Genomic DNA, 19,945 nt, shown 5'->3' with positions numbered 1-19,945 from the left:
GGGAGCGGGGCGAGTTCTGGAGCGGGGAGCAGGGAGAGGGGCGAGTCCTGGAGCAGGGAGAGTCCCGGAGCCGGGTGAGGGTCGAGTCCCGGAGCGGGGAGAGGGTCGAGTCCCGGAGCGGGGAGAGGGTCGAGTCCTGGAGCAGGGAGAGTGGCAAGTCCCGGAGCGGGGCGAATCCCGGAGCGGGGAGAGGGGCGAGTCCCGGAGCGGGGAGAGGGGCGAGTCCCGGAGCGGGGAGCGGGGCGAGTCCCGGAGCGGGGCGAGTCCCGGAGCAGGGAGCGGGGCGAGTCCCGGAGCTGGGAGAGGGGCGAGGGGTGACTCCTGGAGCAGGGAGAGTCCCGGAGCCGGGTGAGGGGCAAGTCCCGGAGCGAGGAGAGGGGCGAGTCCCTGAGAGGGGAGAGTGGCGAGTCCCAGAGCTGGGAGAGTCCCGGAGAGGGGCGAGCACCGGAGCGGGGAGATGGGCGAGTCCCGAATGGAGGCCAGAATGTGGAGACACCGTGTCGTCATGTTCTATTGCGTAGGGTGAGTGTGGGCCAAGTCCCAGAGTTGTGCGTAAGGCAAGCAGGAATTCATGTTGGGGGGGAAAGAAATATAATTTCAGTACTTTATAGCCACCTTTTGTTCTCATTCTGGTGTATTTTATCTCAGTATTCCCATGTAATATCCTATTCCAAGCCTGTGACAACACAGAAGGTATCCGTACCTCGGTACAATGTACTGAAGATGTTGCTGAGGCAGGACATTACAATTTTTTCACTGCACTCATTCCAGTGCACTTGACAGTAAAAGCTGGTCTGACATCCCACCTCATCCCTACCCTATCCCTGTAACCCTGCAATTCCCATGGCGAGGTAGCCTGCACATCCCTGGACACTGATGTGCATGGCCAGTCCACCAAACCTGCAAATCTTTGGACTGTGGGAGGAAACCAGAGAACCCGGAGGAAACCCACGCAGACAGGGGAGGACACAGACTCCTCACAGACAGTCGCCCGAGGGTAGGGTCGAATCTGGGATCCTGGCACAGAGCCACTGCATACATGACCACGAAGAAAAATGCATTTTCAGAGGCTTTAATTTACCTTGCTCACAGAGAGATACTGTCCGATTGCGACATCGGACTTGGGAAGGTGGCAGCGCAGATTTTGATGCGATTTGAAAGATTGCAACATTTGATTGGTGAAAGCAGATGAACTAATGTTGCAACACAGTTCCGGAAAAAAAAACCACATCCTCATTCAGAGCTTCTGCAAAATCCGCAACAACAGCAACTATAGACAGGGCAGACACTGCAGCAATATTCAGCCTGATCTTCAACTCAGCAACCCAACAGAGCACAGAATTATCTACAGTGTGGACACATCAGGCACAGTGTGCGTTAGTGAGTGAACAGACCATGCTCAGTGTGTTTTAGTGAGTCATCAGACCGGCCTCAGTGTGTGTGAGTGAGTGAACAGACCGAGCTCAGTGTGTGTTAGTGAGTGAACAGACCGAGCTCAGTGTGTGTTAGTGAGTGAACAGACGGGGCTCAGTGTGTGTTAGTGAGTGAACGCACGGGGCTCGGTGTGTGTTAGTGAGTGAACACACCGGGTTCAGTGTGTGTTAGTGAGTGAACAACCGGGCTCAGTGTGTGTTACTGAGTGAATAGGCCGGGCTCAGTGTGTGTTAGTGAGTGAACAACCGGGCACAGTGTGTGTTAGTGAGTGAACACACCGGGCTCAGTGTGTGTGAGTGAGTGAACAGACGCGGCTCAGTGTGTGTTAGTGAGTGAACAGACCGGGCTCAGTGTGTGTTAGTGAGTGAACACACCGGGCTCAGTGTGTGTGAGTGAGTGAACAGACGCGGCTCAGTGTGTGTTAGTGAGTGAACACACCGGGCTCAGTGTGTGTTAGTGAGTGAACACACCGGGCTCAGTGTGTGTGAGTGAGTGAACAGACGCGGCTCAGTGTGTGTTAGTGAGTGAACAGACCGGGCTCAGTGTGTGTTAGTGAGTGAACACACCGGGCTCAGTGTGTGTGAGTGAGTGAACAGACGCGGCTCAGTGTGTGTTAGTGAGTGAACACACCGGGCTCAGTGTGTTAGTGAGTGAACACACTGGCTCAGTGTGTGTTAGTGAGTGAACAGACTGGGCTCAGTGTGTGTTAGTGAGTGAACACACCGGGCTCAGTGTGTGTTAGTGAGTGAACACATCGGGCTCAGTGTGCATTAGTGAGTGAACACACCGGGCTCAGTGTGTGTTACTGAGTGAACAGACCGGGCTGGGTGTGTGTTAGTGAGTGAACAGGCCGGGCTCAGTGTGTGTTAGTGAATGAACACACTGGCTCAGTGTGTGTTAGTGAGTGAACACATTGGCTCAGTGTGTGTTAGTGAGTGAACCGACGGGGCTCAGTGTGTGTTAGTGAGTGAACAGACCGGGCTCAGTGTGTGTTACTGAGTGAACACACTGGCTCAGTGTGTGTTAGTGAGTGAACACACCGGGGTCAGTGTGTGTTAGTGAGTGAACCCACTGGGCTCAGTGTGTGTTAGTGAGTGAACACACCGGGCTCAGTGTGTGTTAGTGAGTGAACACACCCGGCTCAGTGTGCGTTAGTGAGTGAACACACTGGCTCAGTGTGTGTTAGTGAGTGTACGCACCGGGCACAGTGTGCGTTAGTGAGTGTACGCACCGGGCACAGTGTGTGTTAATGAGTGAACAACCGGGCTCAGTGTGTGTTACTGAGTGAATAGGCTGGGGTCAGTGTGTGTTAGTGAGTGAACAGACCGGGCTCAGTGTGTGTTAGTGAGTGAACAGACGGGGCTCAGTGTGTGTTAGTGAGTGAACGCACCGGGCTCGGTGTGTGTTAGTGAGTGAACAGACCGGGCACAGTGTGTGTCAGTGAGTGAACCCACCGGGCACAGTGTGTGTTAGTGAGTGAACACGCCGGGCTCAGTGTGTGTTAGTGAGTGAACAGACCGGGCTCAGTGTGTTAGTGAGTGAACACACCGGGCTCAGTGTGTGTTAGTGAGTGAACAGACCGGGCTCAGTGTGTTAGTGAGTGAACACACTGGGCTCAGTGTGTGTTAGTGAGTGAACAGACCGGGCTCAGTGTGTGTTAGTGAGTGAACACACCGGGCTCAGTGTGTGTTAGTGAGTGAACAGATCGGGCTCAGTGTGAGTTAGTGAGTGAACAGACCGGGCACAGTGTGTGTTAGTGAGTGAACACACCGGGCTCAGTGTGTGTTAGTGAGTGAACAGACCGGGGTCAGTGTGTGTTAGTGAGTGAACACACTGGCTCAGTGTGTGTTAGTGAGTGAACAGACGCGGCTCAGTGTGTGTTAGTGAGTGAACACACTGGCTCAGTGTGTGTCAGTGAGTGAACAGACGCGGCTCAGTGTGTGTTAGTGAGTGAACACACTGGCTCAGTGTGTGTTAGTGAGTGAACAGACCGGGCTCAGTGTGTGTTAGTGAGTGAATCCACTGGGCTCAGTGTGTGTTAGTGAGTGAACAGACGCGGCTCAGTGTGTGTTGCTGAGTGAACACACCGGGCTCAGTGTGTGTTAGTGAGTGAACACACCGGGCTCAGTGTGTGTTAGTGAGTGAACAGGCCGGGCTCAGTGTGTGTTAGTGAGTGAACACGCTGGGCTCAGTGTGTGTGAGTGAATGAACACACCGGACTCAGTGTGTGTTAGTGAGTGAACACACTGGCTCAGTGTGTGTTAGTGAGTGAACACACCAGGCTCAGTGTGTGTTAGTGAATGAACACACCGGGCTCAGTGTGTGTTCGTGAGTGAACACACCAGGCTCAGTGTGTGTTAGTGAATGAACACACCGGGCTCAGTGTGCATTAGTGAGTGAACACACTGGCTCAGTGTGTGTTAGTGAGTGAACAGACGGGGCTCAGTGTGTGTTAGTGAGTGAACACACCGGGCTCAGTGTGTGTTAGTGAGTGAACAGACGGGGCTCAGTGTGTGTTAGTGAGTGAACACACCGGGCTCAGTGTGTGTTAGTGAGTGAACAGACCAGGTTCAGTGTGTGTTAGTGAGTGAACACACCGGGCTCAGTGTGTGTTAGTGAGTGAACCCACTGGGTTCAGTGTGTGTTACTGAGTGAACAGACCGGGCTCAGTGTGTGTTAGTGAGTGAACACACCAGGCTCATTGTGGTTTAGTGAGTGAACAGACGGGGCTCAGTGTGTGTTAGTGAGTGAACACACTGGCTCAGTGTGTGTTGGTGAGTGAACACACCGGGCTCAGTGTGTGTTAGTGAGTGAACACACCGGGCTCAGTGTGTGTTAGTGAGTGAACAGACTGGGCTCAGTGTGTGTTAGTGAGTGAACACACCGGGCACAGTGTGTGTTAGTGAGTGAACACACCGGGCTCCGTGTGTGTTACTAAGTGAACACACCGGGCTCAGTGTGTGTTAGTGAGTGAACAGACGCGGCTCCGTGTGTGTTAGTGAGTGAACACACCGGGCTCAGTGTGTGTTTGTGAGTGAACACACCGGGCTCAGTGTGTGTTAGTGCATGTACAGACTGGGCTCAGTGTGTGTTAGTGAGTGAATACACCGGGCTCCGTGTGTGTTAGTGAGTGAAAGGACCAGGCTCAGTGTGAGTTAGTGAGTGAACACACCGGGCTCAGTGTGTGTTAGTGAGTGAACAGACGGGGCTCAGTGTGTGTTAGTGAGTGAACAGACGCGGCTCAGTGTGTGTTAGTGAGTGAACACACCGGGCTCAGTGTGTGTTCATGAGTGAACAGACCGGGGTCAGTGTGTGTTAGTGAGTGAACACACCGGGCTCAGTGTGTGTTCGTGAGTGAACCCACTGGGCTCAGTGTGTGTTAGTAAGTGAACACACCAGGCTCAGTGTGTGTTAGTGAATGAACGCACCGGAATCATTGTGTGTTAGTGAGGTGAGGAACAGGGAGCGGGCGCAGCTGAACACGTGGCTACGCAGCTGGTGTAGGAGGGAGGGTTTCAGATATGTTGATAATTGGGATGCCTTCTGGGGAAGGTGGGACCTGTACAAGAAGGACGGGTTGCATCTGAACTGGAAGGGGACCAATGTCCTGGGTGGAAGGTTTGCTCGAGTAGTTCGAGAGGGTTTAAACTAGTATGGCACGGGGGTGGGAACCTGAGCTGTATACCAGAGGTGAGCGTTGATGCAGGTGAGGCAGTAGCAAGAGGTAGACCAGCTAGTGGGAAGGATTTTCCTGGGAAGGAACCAAGGGATCGGTTAAAGTGTGTTTGCTTTAATGCAAGGAGTATCAGGAATAAAAGTGATGAACCTAGAGCATGGATCAGTACCTGGTGCTATGATGTTGTGGCCATAACAGAGACATGGGTTTCTCATGGGCAGGAATGGTTGCTGGATGTTCCAGGGTTTAGAACATTTAAAAAGAATAGGGAGGGGGGAAAAAGAGGAGGGGGTGTAGCACTACTAATCAGAGAGGGTATCACAGCTACAGAAGCTTCCATTGTCGAGGAAGATCTGCCTACTGAGTCAGTACGGGTGGAAATTAGGAACAGCAAGGGAGTAGTCACCTCGTTAGGGGTTTACTACAGGCCCCCCAATAGCAGCAGGGAGATTGTAGAAAGCATAGGTCGACAGATTTTGGAAAAGTGTGGACGCAGTAGGGTTGTTGTAATGGGTGACTTTAACTTTCCTAATATTGATTGGAACCTCCTTCGAGCAGAAGATTTGAATGGAGCTGTTTTTGTAAGGTGTGTTCAGGAGGGTTTCCTAACGCAGTACGTTGACAGGCCGACGAGGGGAGAGGCCATTCTAGACTTGGTGCTCGGAAACGAGCCGGGGCAGGTATCAGATCTTGTGGTGGGAGAGCATTTTGGTGATAGTGACCATAACTGCCTCACATTCTACATAGCTATAGAGAAGGAGAGGATTAGGCAGAATGGGAGGATATTTAATTGGGGAAGAGGAAACTATGATGCGATTAGACATGAGTTAGGAAGCATGGGCTGGGAGCAGTTGTTCCATGGTAAGGGAACTATAGACATGTGGAGACGGTTTAAGGAACAGTTGTTGGGAGTGATGAGTAAATATGTCCCTCTGAGACAGGCAAGAAGGGGTAAGATTAAGGAACCTTGGATGACGAGAGCGGTGGAGCTTCTAGTGAAAAGGAAGAAGGTAGCTTACAGAAGGTGGAGGAAGCTAGGGTCAAGTTCAGCTAGAGAGGATTACATGCAGGCAAGGAAGGAGCTCAAAAATGGTCTGAGGAGAGCCAGGAGGGGGCACGAGAAAGGCTTGGCAGAAGGAATCCGGGAAAACGCAAAGGCATTTTACACTTACGTGAGGAATAAGAGAATGGTCAAAGAAAGAGTAGGGCCGATCAGAGATAGCATAGGGAACTTGTGTGTGGAGCCTGAGGAGGTAGGGGAAGCCCTAAATGAGTTTTTTGCTTCTGTCTTTATGAAAGCAACGAACTTTGTAGTGAATGAAACCTTTGAAGAGCAGGTGTGCATGCTGGAATGGATAGAGATAGACGAAGCTGATGTGCTGAAAATTTTGTCAAACATTAAGATTGACAAGTCGCCAGGCCCGGATCAGATTTGTCCTCGGCTGCTTTGGGAAGCGAGAAATGCAATTGCTTCGCCACTTGCGAAGATCTTTGCATCCTCGCTCTCCACTGGAGTCGTACCTGAGGACTGGAGAGAGGCAAATGTAATTCCTCTCTTCAAGAAAGGAAATAGGGAAATCCCCGGCAATTATAGACCGGTAAGTCTCACGTCTGTCGTCTGCAAGGTGTTAGAAAGGATTCTGAGGGATAAGATTTGTGTCCATCTGGAAGAGCATGGCTTGATCAAATACAGTCAACACGGCTTTGTGAGGGGTAGGTCATGCCTTACAAACCTTATCGAGTTTTTTGAGGATGTGACTAGAAACGTTGATGAGGGTCGAGCTGTGGATGTGGTGTATATGGACTTCAGTAAGGCATTTGATAAGGTTCCCCATGGTAGGCTCATTCAGAAGGTCAGGAGGAATGGGATACAGGGGAACTTAGCTGCTTGGATACAGAATTGGCTGGCCAACAGAAGACAGCGAGTGGTAGTAGAAGGAAAATATTCTGCCTGGAAGTCAGTGGTGAGTGGAGTTCCACAGGGCTCTGTCCTTGGGCCTCTACTGTTTGTAATTTTTATTAATGACTTGGACGAGGGAATTGAAGGATGGGTCAGCAAGTTTGCAGACGACACAAAGGTCGGAGGTGTCGTTGACAGTGTAGAGGGCTGTTGCAGGCTGCAGCGGGACATTGACAGGATGCAGAGATGGGCTGAGAGGTGGCAGATGGAGTTCAACCTGGATAAATGCGAGGTGATGCATTTTGGAAGGTCGAATTTGAAAGCTGAGTACAGGATTAAGGATAGGATTCTTGGCAGCGTGGAGGAACAGAGGGATCTTGGTGTGCAGATACATAGATCCCTTAAAATGGCCACCCAAGTGGACAGGGTTGTTAAGAAAGCATATGGTGTTTTGGCTTTCATTAACAGGGGGATTGAGTTTAAGAGTCGTGAGATCTTGTTGCAGCTCTATAAAACTTTGGTTAGACCGCACTTGGAATACTGCGTCCAGTTCTGGGCGCCCTATTATAGGAAAGATGTGGATGCTTTGGAGAGGGTTCAGAGGAGGTTTACCAGGATGCTGCCTGGACTGGAGGGCTTATCTTATGAAGAGAGGTTGACTGAGCTCGGTCTCTTTTCATTGGAGAAAAGGAGGAGGAGAGGCGACCTAATTGAGGTATACAAGATAATGAGAGGCATAGATAGAGTTGATAGCCAGAGACTATTTCCCAGGGCAGAAATGGCTAGCACGAGGGGTCATAGTTTTAAGCTGGTTGGTGGAAAGTATAGAGGGGATGTCAGAGGCAGGTTCTTTACGCAGAGAGTTGTGAGAGCATGGAATGCGTTGCCAGCAGCAGTTGTGGAAGCAAGGTCATTGGGGTCATTTAAGAGACTGCTGGACATGTATATGGTCACAGAAATTTGAGGGTCCATACATGAGGATCAATGGTCGGCACAACATTGTGGGCTGAAGGGCCTGTTCTGTGCTGCACTGTTCTATGTTCTATGTTAGTGAGTGAACACACTGGCTCAGTGTGTGTTAGTGAGTGAACAGACCGGGCTCAGTGTGTGTTAGTGAGTGAACACACCGGGCTCAGTGTGAGTTAGTGAGTGAACACACCGGGCTCAGTGTGAGTTAGTGAGTGAACAGACCGGGCTCAGTGTGTGTTACTGAGTGAACAGGCCGAGCTCAGTGTGTGTAAGTGAGTGAACACACCGGGCTCAGTGCGTGTTACTGAGTGAACAGGCCGAGCTCAGTGTGTGTAAGTGAGTGAACACACCGGGCTCAGTGTGTGTTAGTGAGTGAACAGACGCGGCTCAGTGTGTGTTACTGAGTGAACACACTGGCTCAGTGTGTGTTAGTGAGTGAACAGACCGGGCTCAGTGTGTGTTAGTGAGTGAACACACCGGGCTCAGTGTGTGTTAGTGAGTGAACAGACCAGGTTCAGTGTGTGTTAATGAGTGAACACACCGGGCTCAGTGTGTGTTAGTGAGTGAACACACCGGGCTCAGTGTGCGTTAGTGAGTGAACACACCGGGCACAGTGTGTGTTAGTGAGTGAACACACCGGGCTCAGTTTGTGTTAGTGAGTGAACCCACTGGGCTCAGTGTGTGTTAGTGAGTGAACACACCGGGCTCAGTGTGTGTTAGTGAGTGAACACACCGGGCACAGTGTGTGTTAGTGAGTGAACACACCGGGCTCAGTTTGTGTTAGTGAGTGAACCCACTGGGCTCAGTGTGCGTTAGTGAGTGAACACACCGGGCTCAGTGTGCGTTAGTGAGTGAACAGACCGGGCTCAGTGTGTGTTAGTGAGTGAACACACCGGGCTCAGTTTGTGTTAGTGAGTGAAGACACCGGGGTCAGTGTGTGTTAGTGAGTGAACCCTCTGGGCTCAGTGTGTGTTAGTGAGTGAACACACCAGGCTCAGTGTGTGTTAGTGAGTGAACACACCGGGCTCAGTGTGTGTTAGTGAGTGAACAACCGGGCTCCGTGTGTGTTACTGAGTGAATAGGCCGGGGTCAGTGTGTGTTAGTGAGTGAACACACCGGGCTCAGTGTGTGTTACTAAGTGAACACACCGGGCTCAGTGTGTGTTTGTGAGTGAATACACCGGGCTCCGTGTCTGTTAGTGAGTGAAAAGACCGGGCTCAGTGTGAGTTAGTGAGTGAACACACCGGGCTCAGTGTGTGTTAGTGAGTGAACCCACTGGGTTCAGTGTGTGTTAGTGAGTGAACCCACTGGGTTCAGTGTGTGTTATTGAGTGAACATACTGGGCTCAGTGTGTGTTACTGAGTGAACACACTGGCTCAGTGTGTGTTAGTGCATGAACAGACCGGGCTCAGTGTGTGTTAGTGAGTGAACAGACGCGGCTCAGTGTGTGTTAGTGAGTGAACACACCGGGCTCCGTGTGTGTTAGTGAGTGAACACACCGGGCTCAGTGTGTGTTAGAGAGTGAACAGACCGGGCTCAGTGTGTGTTCGTGAGTGAACCCACTGGGCTCAGTGTGTGTTCGTGAGTGAACAGACCGAACTCAGTGTGTGTAAGTGAGTGAACACACCGGGCTCAGTGTGTGTTACTGAGTGAACACACCGGGCTCAGTGTGTGTTAGTGAGTGAACAACCGGGCTCAGTGTGTGTTACTGAGTGAACAGACGCGGCTCAGTGTGTGTTACTGAGTGAACACACCGGGCTCAGTGTGTGTGAGTGAGTGAACAGACGCGGCTCAGTGTGTGTTACTGAGTGAACACACCGGGCTCAGTGTGCGTTAGTGAGTGAACACACTGGCTCAGTGTGTGTTAGTGAGTGAACACATCGGGCTCAGTGTGTGTTAGTGAGTGAACACACCGGGCTCAGTGTGTGTTAGTGAGTGAACACACCGGGCTCAGTGTGTGATACTGAGTGAACAGACCGGGCTGGGTGTGTGTTAGTGAGTGAACACACCGGGCTCAGTGTGTGTTCGTGAGTGAACAGACCGGGCTCAGTATGTGTTAGTGAGTGAACACACTGGCTCAGTGTGTGTTAGTGAGTGAACAGACGGGGCTCAGTGTGTGTTAGTGAGTGAATAGGCCGGGCTCAGTGTGCGTTAGTGAGTGAACACACCAGGCTCAGTGTGTGTTAGTGAATGAACAGACGGGGCTCAGTGTGCGTTAGTGAGTGAACACACCTGCTCAGTGTGTGTTGGTGAGTGAACAGACGGGGCTCAGTGTGTGTTAGTGAGTGAACGCACGGGGCTCAGTGTGTGTTAGTGAGTGAACACACCGGGCTCAGTGTGTGTTAGTGAATGAGCACACCAGGCTCAGTGTGTGTTAGTGAGTGAACACACCGGGCTCAGTGTGTGTAAGTGAGTGAACACACCGGGCTCAGTGTGTGTTAGTGAGTGAACACACCGGGGTCAGTGTGTGTTAGTGAGTGAACAGACCAGGTTCAGTGTGTGTTAGTGAGTGAACACACCGGGCTCAGTGTGTGTTACTGAGTGAACAGGCCGAGCTCAGTGTGTGTAAGTGAGTGAACAGACGCGGCTCAGTGTGTGTTACTGAGTGAACACACTGGCTCAGTGTGTGTTAGTGAGTGAACACACCGGGCTCAGTGTGCGTTAGTGAGTGAACACACCGGGCTCAGTGTGCGTTAGTGAGTGAACACACCGGGCACAGTGTGTGTTAGTGAGTGAACCCACTGGGCTCAGTTTGTGTTAGTGAGTGAACAGACCGGGCTCAGTGTGTGTTAGTGAGTGAACACACCGGGCTCAGTGTGTGTTAGTGAGTGAATACACCGGGCTCCGTGTGTGTTAGTGAGTGAAAAGACCGGGCTCAGTGTGAGTTAGTGAGTGAACCCACTGGGTTCAGTGTGTGTTAGTGAGTGAACACACTGGGTTCAGTGTGTGTTACTGAGTGAACACACTGGCTCAGTGTGTGTTAGTGCATGAACAGACCGGGCTCAGTGTGTGTTGGTGAGTGAACAGACGCGGCTCAGTGTGTGTTAGTGAGTGAACACACCGGGCTCCGTGTGTGTTAGTGAGTGAACACACCAGGCTCAGTGTGTGTTAGAGAGTGAACAGACCGGGCTCAGTGTGTGTTCGTGAGTGAACCCACTGGGGTCAGTGTGTGTTCGTGAGTGAACAGACCAAACTCAGTGTGTGTTAGTGAGTGAACAACCGGGCTCAGTGTGTGTTGCTGAGTGAATAGGCCGAGCTCAGTGTGTGTAAGTGAGTGAACACACCGGGCTCAGTGTGTGTAAGTGAGTGAACACACCGGGCTCAGTGTGTGTTACTGAGTGAACAGACGCGGCTCAGTGTGTGTTACTGAGTGAACACACCGGGCTCAGTGTGTGTAAGTGAGTGAACACACCGGGCTCAGTGTGTGTAAGTGAGTGAACACACCGGGCTTAGTGCGTGTTACTGAGTGAACAGACGCGGCTCAGTGTGTGTTACTGAGTGAACACACTGGCTCAGTGTGTGTTAGTGAGTGAACACACCGGGCTCAGTGTGCGTTAGTGAGTGAACACACCGGGCTCAGTGTGCGTTAGTGAGTGAACACACCGGGCACAGTGTGTGTTAGTGAGTGAACCCACTGGGCTCAGTTTGTGTTAGTGAGTGAACAGACCGGGCTCAGTGTGTGTTAGTGAGTGAACACACCGGGCTCAGTGTGTGTTAGTGAGTGAATACACCGGGCTCCGTGTGTGTTAGTGAGTGAAAAGACCGGGCTCAGTGTGAGTTAGTGAGTGAACCCACTGGGTTCAGTGTGTGTTAGTGAGTGAACACACTGGGTTCAGTGTGTGTTACTGAGTGAACACACTGGCTCAGTGTGTGTTAGTGCATGAACAGACCGGGCTCAGTGTGTGTTGGTGAGTGAACAGACGCGGCTCAGTGTGTGTTAGTGAGTGAACACACCGGGCTCCGTGTGTGTTAGTGAGTGAACACACCAGGCTCAGTGTGTGTTAGAGAGTGAACAGACCGGGCTCAGTGTGTGTTCGTGAGTGAACCCACTGGGGTCAGTGTGTGTTCGTGAGTGAACAGACCAAACTCAGTGTGTGTTAGTGAGTGAACAACCGGGCTCAGTGTGTGTTGCTGAGTGAATAGGCCGAGCTCAGTGTGTGTAAGTGAGTGAACACACCGGGCTCAGTGTGTGTAAGTGAGTGAACACACCGGGCTCAGTGTGTGTTACTGAGTGAACAGACGCGGCTCAGTGTGTGTTACTGAGTGAACACACCGGGCTCAGTGTGTGTAAGTGAGTGAACACACCGGGCTCAGTGTGTGTAAGTGAGTGAACACACCGGGCTTAGTGCGTGTTACTGAGTGAACAGACGCGGCTCAGTGTGTGTTACTGAGTGAACACACCGGGCTCAGTGTGTGTTAGTGAGTGAACACACCGGGCTCAGTGTGTGTTACTGAGTGAACAGACGCGGCTCAGTGTGTGTTAGTGAGTGAACACACCGGGCTCAGTGTGCGTTAGTGAGTGAACACACTGGCTCAGTGTGTGTTAGTGAGTGAACACATCGGGCTCAGTGTGTGTTAGTGAGTGAACACACCGGGCTCAGTGTGTGTTAGTGAGTGAACACACTGGCTCAGTGTGCGTTAGTGAGTGAACACACCGGGCACAGTGTGTGTTAGTGAGTGAACCCACTGGGCTCAGTTTGTGTTAGTGAGTGAACAGACCGGGCTCAGTGTGTGTTAGTGAGTGAACACACCGGGCTCAGTGTGTGTTAGTGAGTGAATACACCGGGCTCCGTGTGTGTTAGTGAGTGAAAAGACCGGGCTCAGTGTGAGTTAGTGAGTGAACCCACTGGGTTCAGTGTGTGTTAGTGAGTGAACACACTGGGTTCAGTGTGTGTTACTGAGTGAACACACTGGCTCAGTGTGTGTTAGTGCATGAACAGACCGGGCTCAGTGTGTGTTGGTGAGTGAACAGACGCGGCTCAGTGTGTGTTAGTGAGTGAACACACCGGGCTCCGTGTGTGTTAGTGAGTGAACACACCAGGCTCAGTGTGTGTTAGAGAGTGAACAGACCGGGCTCAGTGTGTGTTCGTGAGTGAACCCACTGGGGTCAGTGTGTGTTCGTGAGTGAACAGACCAAACTCAGTGTGTGTTAGTGAGTGAACAACCGGGCTCAGTGTGTGTTGCTGAGTGAATAGGCCGAGCTCAGTGTGTGTAAGTGAGTGAACACACCGGGCTCAGTGTGTGTAAGTGAGTGAACACACCGGGCTCAGTGTGTGTTACTGAGTGAACAGACGCGGCTCAGTGTGTGTTACTGAGTGAACACACCGGGCTCAGTGTGTGTAAGTGAGTGAACACACCGGGCTCAGTGTGTGTAAGTGAGTGAACACACCGGGCTTAGTGCGTGTTACTGAGTGAACAGACGCGGCTCAGTGTGTGTTACTGAGTGAACACACCGGGCTCAGTGTGTGTTAGTGAGTGAACACACCGGGCTCAGTGTGTGTTACTGAGTGAACAGACGCGGCTCAGTGTGTGTTAGTGAGTGAACACACCGGGCTCAGTGTGCGTTAGTGAGTGAACACACTGGCTCAGTGTGTGTTAGTGAGTGAACACATCGGGCTCAGTGTGTGTTAGTGAGTGAACACACCGGGCTCAGTGTGTGTTAGTGAGTGAACACACTGGCTCAGTGTGTGTTAGTGAGTGAACACACCGGGCTCAGTGTGTGATACTGAGTGAACAGACCGGGCTGGGTGTGTGTTAGTGAGTGAACACACCGGGCTCAGTGTGTGTTCGTGAGTGAACAGACCGGGCTCAGTGTGTGTTAGTGAGTGAACACACTGGCTCAGTGTGTGTTGGTGAGTGAACACACCGGGCTCAGTGTGTGTTAGTGAGTGAACAGACGGGGCTCAGTGTGTGTTAGTGAATGAACGCTCCGGACTCAGTGTGTGTTAGTGAGTGAACACACTGGCTCAGTGTGTGTTAGTGAGTGAATAGGCCGGGCTCAGTGTGCGTTAGTGAGTGAACGCACGGGGCTCAGTGTGTGTTAGTGAGTGAACAGACGGGGCTCAGTGTGTGTTAGTGAATGAGCACACCAGGCTCAGTGTGTGTTAGTGAGTGAACACACCGGGCTCAGTGTGTGTAAGTGAGTGAACACACCGGGCTCAGTGTGTGTTAGTGAGTGAACAGACCGGTCTCAGTGTGTGTTAGTGAGTGAACACACCGGGCTCAGTGTGTGTTAGTGAGTGAACAGACCGGGGTCAGTGTGTGTTAGTGAGTGAACACACCAGGCTCAGTGTGTGTTACTAAGTGAACACACCGGGCTCAGTGTGTTTTAGTGAGTGAACACACCAGGCTAGCGTGTGTTAGTGAGTGAACAGACCGGGCTCAGTGTGTGTTAGTGAGCGAACAGACTGGGCTCAGTGTGTGTTCGTGAGTGAACCCACTGGGCTGAGTGTGTGTTCGTGAGTGAACACATCAGGCTCAGTGTGTGTTAGTGAGTGAACACACCGGGCTCAGTGTGTGTTAGTGAGTGAACAGACCGGGCTCAGTGTGTGTTAGTGAGTGAACCCACTGGGCTGAGTGTGTGTTTGTGATTGAGCAGACCGGGCTCAGTGTGAGGATTCAATGTGCCTGCGGGGAAGAGAGCATTTGCGGTGGAAAACAGTCCATCTGAGTTGGATGAAGAAAGTACGTGAGGATAAATCTGCCCGAGGCTGGTACGGAGAATGTGTATGAACACGTTTTCCAAAATAATTGGTCACACAATTTGTTCGAACACTGGGAAATCTCGTAAAGCCACTGTATCCTCTGAGATTCTCACTTTGCACACACTGTTTTGCAGGCCCCTTTCTGACCAATAGCTGCAGCATGGTGACCTATCGAATCCGAGTGTACCAGGACTCCGATTACCAGAGTGTGCGGGACCTGTATGTCAGTGGAGTGCACCAGCATTTCCACAGGGTGTGTTGCTATGTCCTGAAGCAGCCAGTGATCCAGGCCAGTGTGGCTGTCTGCTTGTGCTTGCTGTTAGTGCTCTCCAGATCCTTGCTACTGTCTCTCTGCATGCTGGCCCTGCTCTTGGTCCTGGGCCGTCTGTTCCTCAAGAGCTTGTGGAACCTCCTGATTCATCAGAACCTGAGGTCTGACCTGTTGGATATCTGTGCATCGTACAACGAGCAGCCTGGTGCCCGTTTCTGGGTGGCACAGTGGGATGATGTTGTGATCGGGACAGTGGGAGCTGCTCCATCTGACAACTCATCCACCGACCTTGAACTGAAACGACTGAACGTGCACCAGGAGTACCGCGGCCGGGGCATTGCCAAGGACCTGTGCCGCACTGTCCACGAGTTTGCTCATCTCTCTGGCTTCACTGGCATTGTGCTCAGGACGTCTGTCATTCAGACAGAGGCACAGCAGCTCTATCGCAAGCTGGGCTATAGGTTGGTGGGAACAACCCTGGTGCCACACGCCTTTGCAAAACTCATCAACTACACCATCTACAAATACCACTATCAGCTCACCACCGGCCCTCTACTCCAACAAAACTGAGGAATGATTACTGTCAGAGTGACAAGCGATCTGTCCCAGTGCAGGAACTCACCCGGTTAGGGCAAGGTAGAACAAACAGCCTGTATAACCAGAGCACAGATAAACAAGTAAACATGGTTAAAATGCTGGGACAGACCTTGTTAAAGAATATTAGCATCATCTTCCTTTAAACAGGAGGTGATAACCATGTTCATTATATGTGATTTGATTAATTACTGTCATGTGTACTGAGATACAGTGAAATTTGTTCTTATGTGCTTTACTTGCAGATTGTACTATGCAAGTGCATTAGGGTAACAGAACAGAGTGCAGGATATAATGTTACAGCTGCTGAGAATGTGCACAGACAGATAGAACATTGTTACTCATTTTGACAGACTTGGAATTGAGTTTTTAAAGGCAGACAAGTCAGAATTGGTCATTGTCTAACAACGTTTTTTTATGGAGTGACCAAGAATACAGGAGCAGAGCTTACAGCAGATTGAAGCTGTTCCATCATACACATGATCAGTGGTAATCCTAGACAACTCCAGCTTCATTTTCCTATCCCTCTCCATGTCCCTCTGTTCCCTGGAAGACAAGACTTTTAATTGAAGCCCCGGGCAACTGACCAAATTAATTCCAAAATTCTCAAGCCTTCTGAGTTTTCTATGTTCAAATAAGATCACCTCTCATCATCCTGCGTGTCGGGTGGCCTTATTCAGCCCTGCATCATACGGTGAGCTGCCCATCATAGGAGATAACAAGGTGTAGAGCTGGATGAACACTACACGCCAAGCAGCATCAGAGGAGCAGGAAAGCTGACATTTCGGGCCTAGACCCTTCTTCAGAAATTCAGAAGCGTCAGCCTTTCTGCCCCTCTGATGCTGCTTGGCCTGCTGTGTTCATCCAGTTCCACACCTTGTTATCTCAGATTCTCCAGCATCTGCTGTTCCTACTATCCCCATCACAGTTTAAATGAACATCTTCTTTAACATCTTCAATCCAAGTCTTCGCTTTTCTTAAAAGTGGAGATCAAAATGTTCCAAATGTGATCTTACCATTATCCTGAAAACTGTATCGTTGTTCCAGGAGTCTTGCAATCAAGCCCAATGTGCCACTTGCTGTTACAATTGCTCATCAGGATGAAAGCCAGCTGAGTGAGCGATCGTTTTGCCTCGGGAACCTCTGATCCAAAACAGGATTGATTGTGTGGCTGACCTGTCATCATGGCAATTGTATTGTTGTTGCTCACTCCTGCCTGAGTGAAAGCAACTCTCAAACTCTTTCATTCTCTGACAAGATACCAGAGCGAAGCTCAGTAAAACATGAGAGCAATTCCATTAATAATGCACCCGCTACATCCTCACAATATTTTAGCCTCCTTCTCGAACCCAACTCCACCAATAAACAGAGCAAAATTCTGCAAAGTCCACCTCGGACTGGACTGGACACTCCACCTAAGCACCTGAAAATGTCTCCCTGACCAGATCCTGTCCTCTCAACTCTCAAAGCTCTCGTTTGCTGGGGAGGATATAGAGGACATCAATCCAACTTGGAAGCTCTTACTAAATTGTGGCTGCATTAGTGTAAATCATCAAATTCCCACAATGTGGAAGCAGGCCATTTGGCCCATTGAATCCACACCAATCCTTGGAAGAGCATTCCACCCATACCCAGTCCCAATCCATCCCTGTAACCCTGCATTTCCCATAGTTAACCCACCAAACTTACACATCCCTGGACACTACAGGCAAATTAGAATCACAGAGTCCCTACGGTGTGGAATCAGGCCCTTCGGCCCAACAAGTCCACACCCACTCTTGGAATATCCTACCCAGACCCATCCCATCAACACACCCCTGAACACTATGGGCAGTTTCCCATGGCCAAACCACCTAGTCTGCACATCTTTGGACTGTGGGAGGAAACTGGAGCACCCGGAGGAAACCCATGCAGACAGGGGGAGAAAGTGCAAACTCCACACAGTCGCCCGAGGGTGGAATCGAACCTGGGTCCCTGGTGCTGTGAGGGAGCAGTGCTAAACACTGAGCCACTGTGCTGACCCCAAAGGCTGGGAGAAATGTGCTCCCAATTTTTAAAGTTGTTGACAGTCCATCGAACTGCATCACGCTTTGAGTCGAAACACCTTACTATTGAGGCAAAGTGAGGCAGGAAAGGGTAGAAAAGGAAGTATATTCTGCCTCGTGGCATGTCCCTACCCATGGTGCCCATTGATCTGCAGCCTGTGTTTTAGCCTGTCCAGACATATGAAGACCCAGGGCACAAGCTCACCATCCTGAGATGATATCACCCTTGAATTGAGAGGCAACCAATGATGGTGCCACCTGTGTGCCAGGCTTTGTGTTCCTTTCTTGAGCTGTTCCCAGTTTCACATCATATTCTGTTTAATCATCCTTGTCAGCCAAATGAATAACTCCACACGTCCCCACATTTTGCAGCTGCCCATTTATGTTGCCTTTCTGTGACCTCGATCCATTAGCCTTGTTTTGTGGCATGAGCAAAATTAGATGGATTGCACATCCAAGTCTCACTGCAGCTTGTAAATAGCGTATTAAACAACTATGTTGCACATTTTCAAAATACCGCTAAAAATAAAAATATCAGTATACTTTATGTGTTTAAATTTGCTTAATTTATTTATGTTTCAATTTAAATTACCTAAAGTCTGAGAGGGAAAAAGCTGAGCAACATTCAACAACAGGGCTGAACTTGGCAAAAACAAACGCTCCAAGAAATCCCAGAAAGGTTGGGAGTTCATTGGTGGTTGAGTTTTGGAGCAAAGGCTTTCAACCTCGGTTTAGGGAGAAGGGCGTAGAGTGAAGACAGAAATTTGGAACTGTGTGAAATCGGAATGAGAGGAGGCAAGAATATGCTAAAAATTATGGAGCAAGCCTTTTTTAGACGTTCGCTTTTAAGCTCGTGCCTCACCATGGCCTGCTACAGCAAAAATGTTGTTAAACTTGAAAGGGGGCAGAAAAGATTTACAAGGATATTGCCAGAGTCGGAGGGTTTGAGCTACAGGGAGATGCTGAATAGGATGGGGCTATTTTCCCCGGAGGGTAAGAGGCTGAGAGGTGATCTTATAGAGGTTTATAAAATCATGAGGGACTTGGATAAGGTGAATAGCCAAGGTCTTTTTCACGGGGTAGGTGAGTCCAAAACTAGAGGTACAAGTTTAATTGGAGAAGGAACAGATTTAGAAGGGATCTGAGGGACAACATTTTGACACAGAGGGTGGTGTGCACAGGGAATGAGCCGCCAGAGGAAGTGGTACGGGTTGAGTACTATTGCAACAGTTTAAAAAATATCTGAACAGGTACATGATCCATTGTACCCGGTGTGGCTTCCTCTACATTGGGGAAACCAAGCGGAGGCTTGGGGACTGCTTTGCAGAACACCTCCGCTCGGTTTGCAATAAACAACTGCACCTCCCAGTCGCAAACCATTTCCACTCCCCCTCCCATTCTTTAGATGACATGTCCATCATGGGCGTCCTGCAGTGCCACAATGATGCCACCCGAAGGTTGCAGGAACAGCAACTCATATTCCGCTTGGGAACCCTGCAGCCCAATGGCATCAATGTGGACTTCACCAGTTTCAAAATCTCCCCTTCCCCCACCGCATCCCAAAACCAGGCCAGTTCGTCCCCTCCCCCCCCCAACTGCACCACACAACCAGCCCAGCTCTTCCCCTCCACCCACTGCATCCCAAAACCAGTCCAACCTGTCTCTGCCTCCCTAACGTGTTCTTCCTCTCACCCATCCCTTCCTCCCACCCCAAGCCGCACCTCCATCTCCTACCTACTAACCTCATCCCACCTCCTTGACCTGTCCGTCTTCCCTGGACTGACCTATCCCCTCCTTACCTCCCCACCTATACTCTCCTCTCCACCTATCTTCTTTTCTCTCCATCTTTGGTCCGCCTCCCCCTCTCTCCCTATTTATTCCAGAACCCTCACCCCATCCCCCTCTCTGATGAAGGGTCTCGGCCCGAAACGTCAGCTTTTGTGCTCCTGAGATGCTGCTGGGCCTGCTCTGTTCATCCAGCTTCACACTTTGTTATCTTACATGATAAGGAATGGTTTACAGGGATGTGGGCTGAATGTGGGCAAATGGGACAAAGTTCAATTTAAGAAACCATGGTTAACCTGGGTGAGTTGAGCCGAAGGTTTTTTTTAAATCTGTGTGACCTGATGAAGTGGTCAGTTGAGATTAATAGACTTTCAGGAGACATGCCTTTAATAGTCGAGGCATTTTTCAGCAGAGAGGTTATTTTGGTAGTGCACAGGACGATACAGAAAGGGCTCCACTTTCAGCAATATGATGAAGAATCAACTCTGCACCCTGTCCAGTACAATCACAGCCTTCCCACAGTACAGTGGCCAGGAGTGCAGACACTGCTCCAGGAATGGCCTAACT

The 19,945-nt window shown here is 50.6% G+C and overlaps 1 protein-coding gene across 7 annotated transcripts; it reads left to right on the top strand.

Moving 5' to 3' along the window:
- Window positions 1–1,231: 1,231 nt before the first annotated feature.
- Window positions 1,232–18,118, top strand: LOC125450582 (probable N-acetyltransferase camello). Of its 7 annotated transcripts, none has more exons than XM_059650812.1 (3): window positions 1,232–1,372; window positions 14,578–14,692; window positions 14,818–18,118. In XM_059650812.1, exon 3 carries the CDS (start codon window positions 14,844–14,846, stop codon window positions 15,522–15,524), a length of 681 nt encoding a protein of 226 aa, XP_059506795.1. In that variant the 5' UTR covers window positions 1,232–1,372; window positions 14,578–14,692; window positions 14,818–14,843; the 3' UTR covers window positions 15,525–18,118. The 7 variants fall into 7 exon arrangements, with proteins under 7 accessions (XP_059506795.1, XP_059506796.1, XP_059506786.1 ...); XM_059650813.1 differs by having other exon boundaries at window positions 1,232–1,380; window positions 14,578–14,663; XM_059650803.1 differs by having other exon boundaries at window positions 1,232–1,380.
- Window positions 18,119–19,945: the final 1,827 nt, after the last annotated feature.

The sequence above is a fragment of the Stegostoma tigrinum genome, chromosome 1, assembly GCF_030684315.1.
Source record: "Stegostoma tigrinum isolate sSteTig4 chromosome 1, sSteTig4.hap1, whole genome shotgun sequence".
In the NCBI taxonomy this organism is placed as follows: domain Eukaryota; kingdom Metazoa; phylum Chordata; class Chondrichthyes; order Orectolobiformes; family Stegostomatidae; genus Stegostoma; species Stegostoma tigrinum.
The sequence above is the reverse complement of the archived record's forward strand: the minus strand, read 5'-3'. Positions and strand labels throughout refer to the sequence as shown.

Coding starts and splice junctions, on each gene's coding strand:
- LOC125450582 (XM_059650802.1), top strand. CDS start 14,844: ATGGTGACCTATCGAATCCGAGTGTACCAGGACTCCGATTACCAGAGT.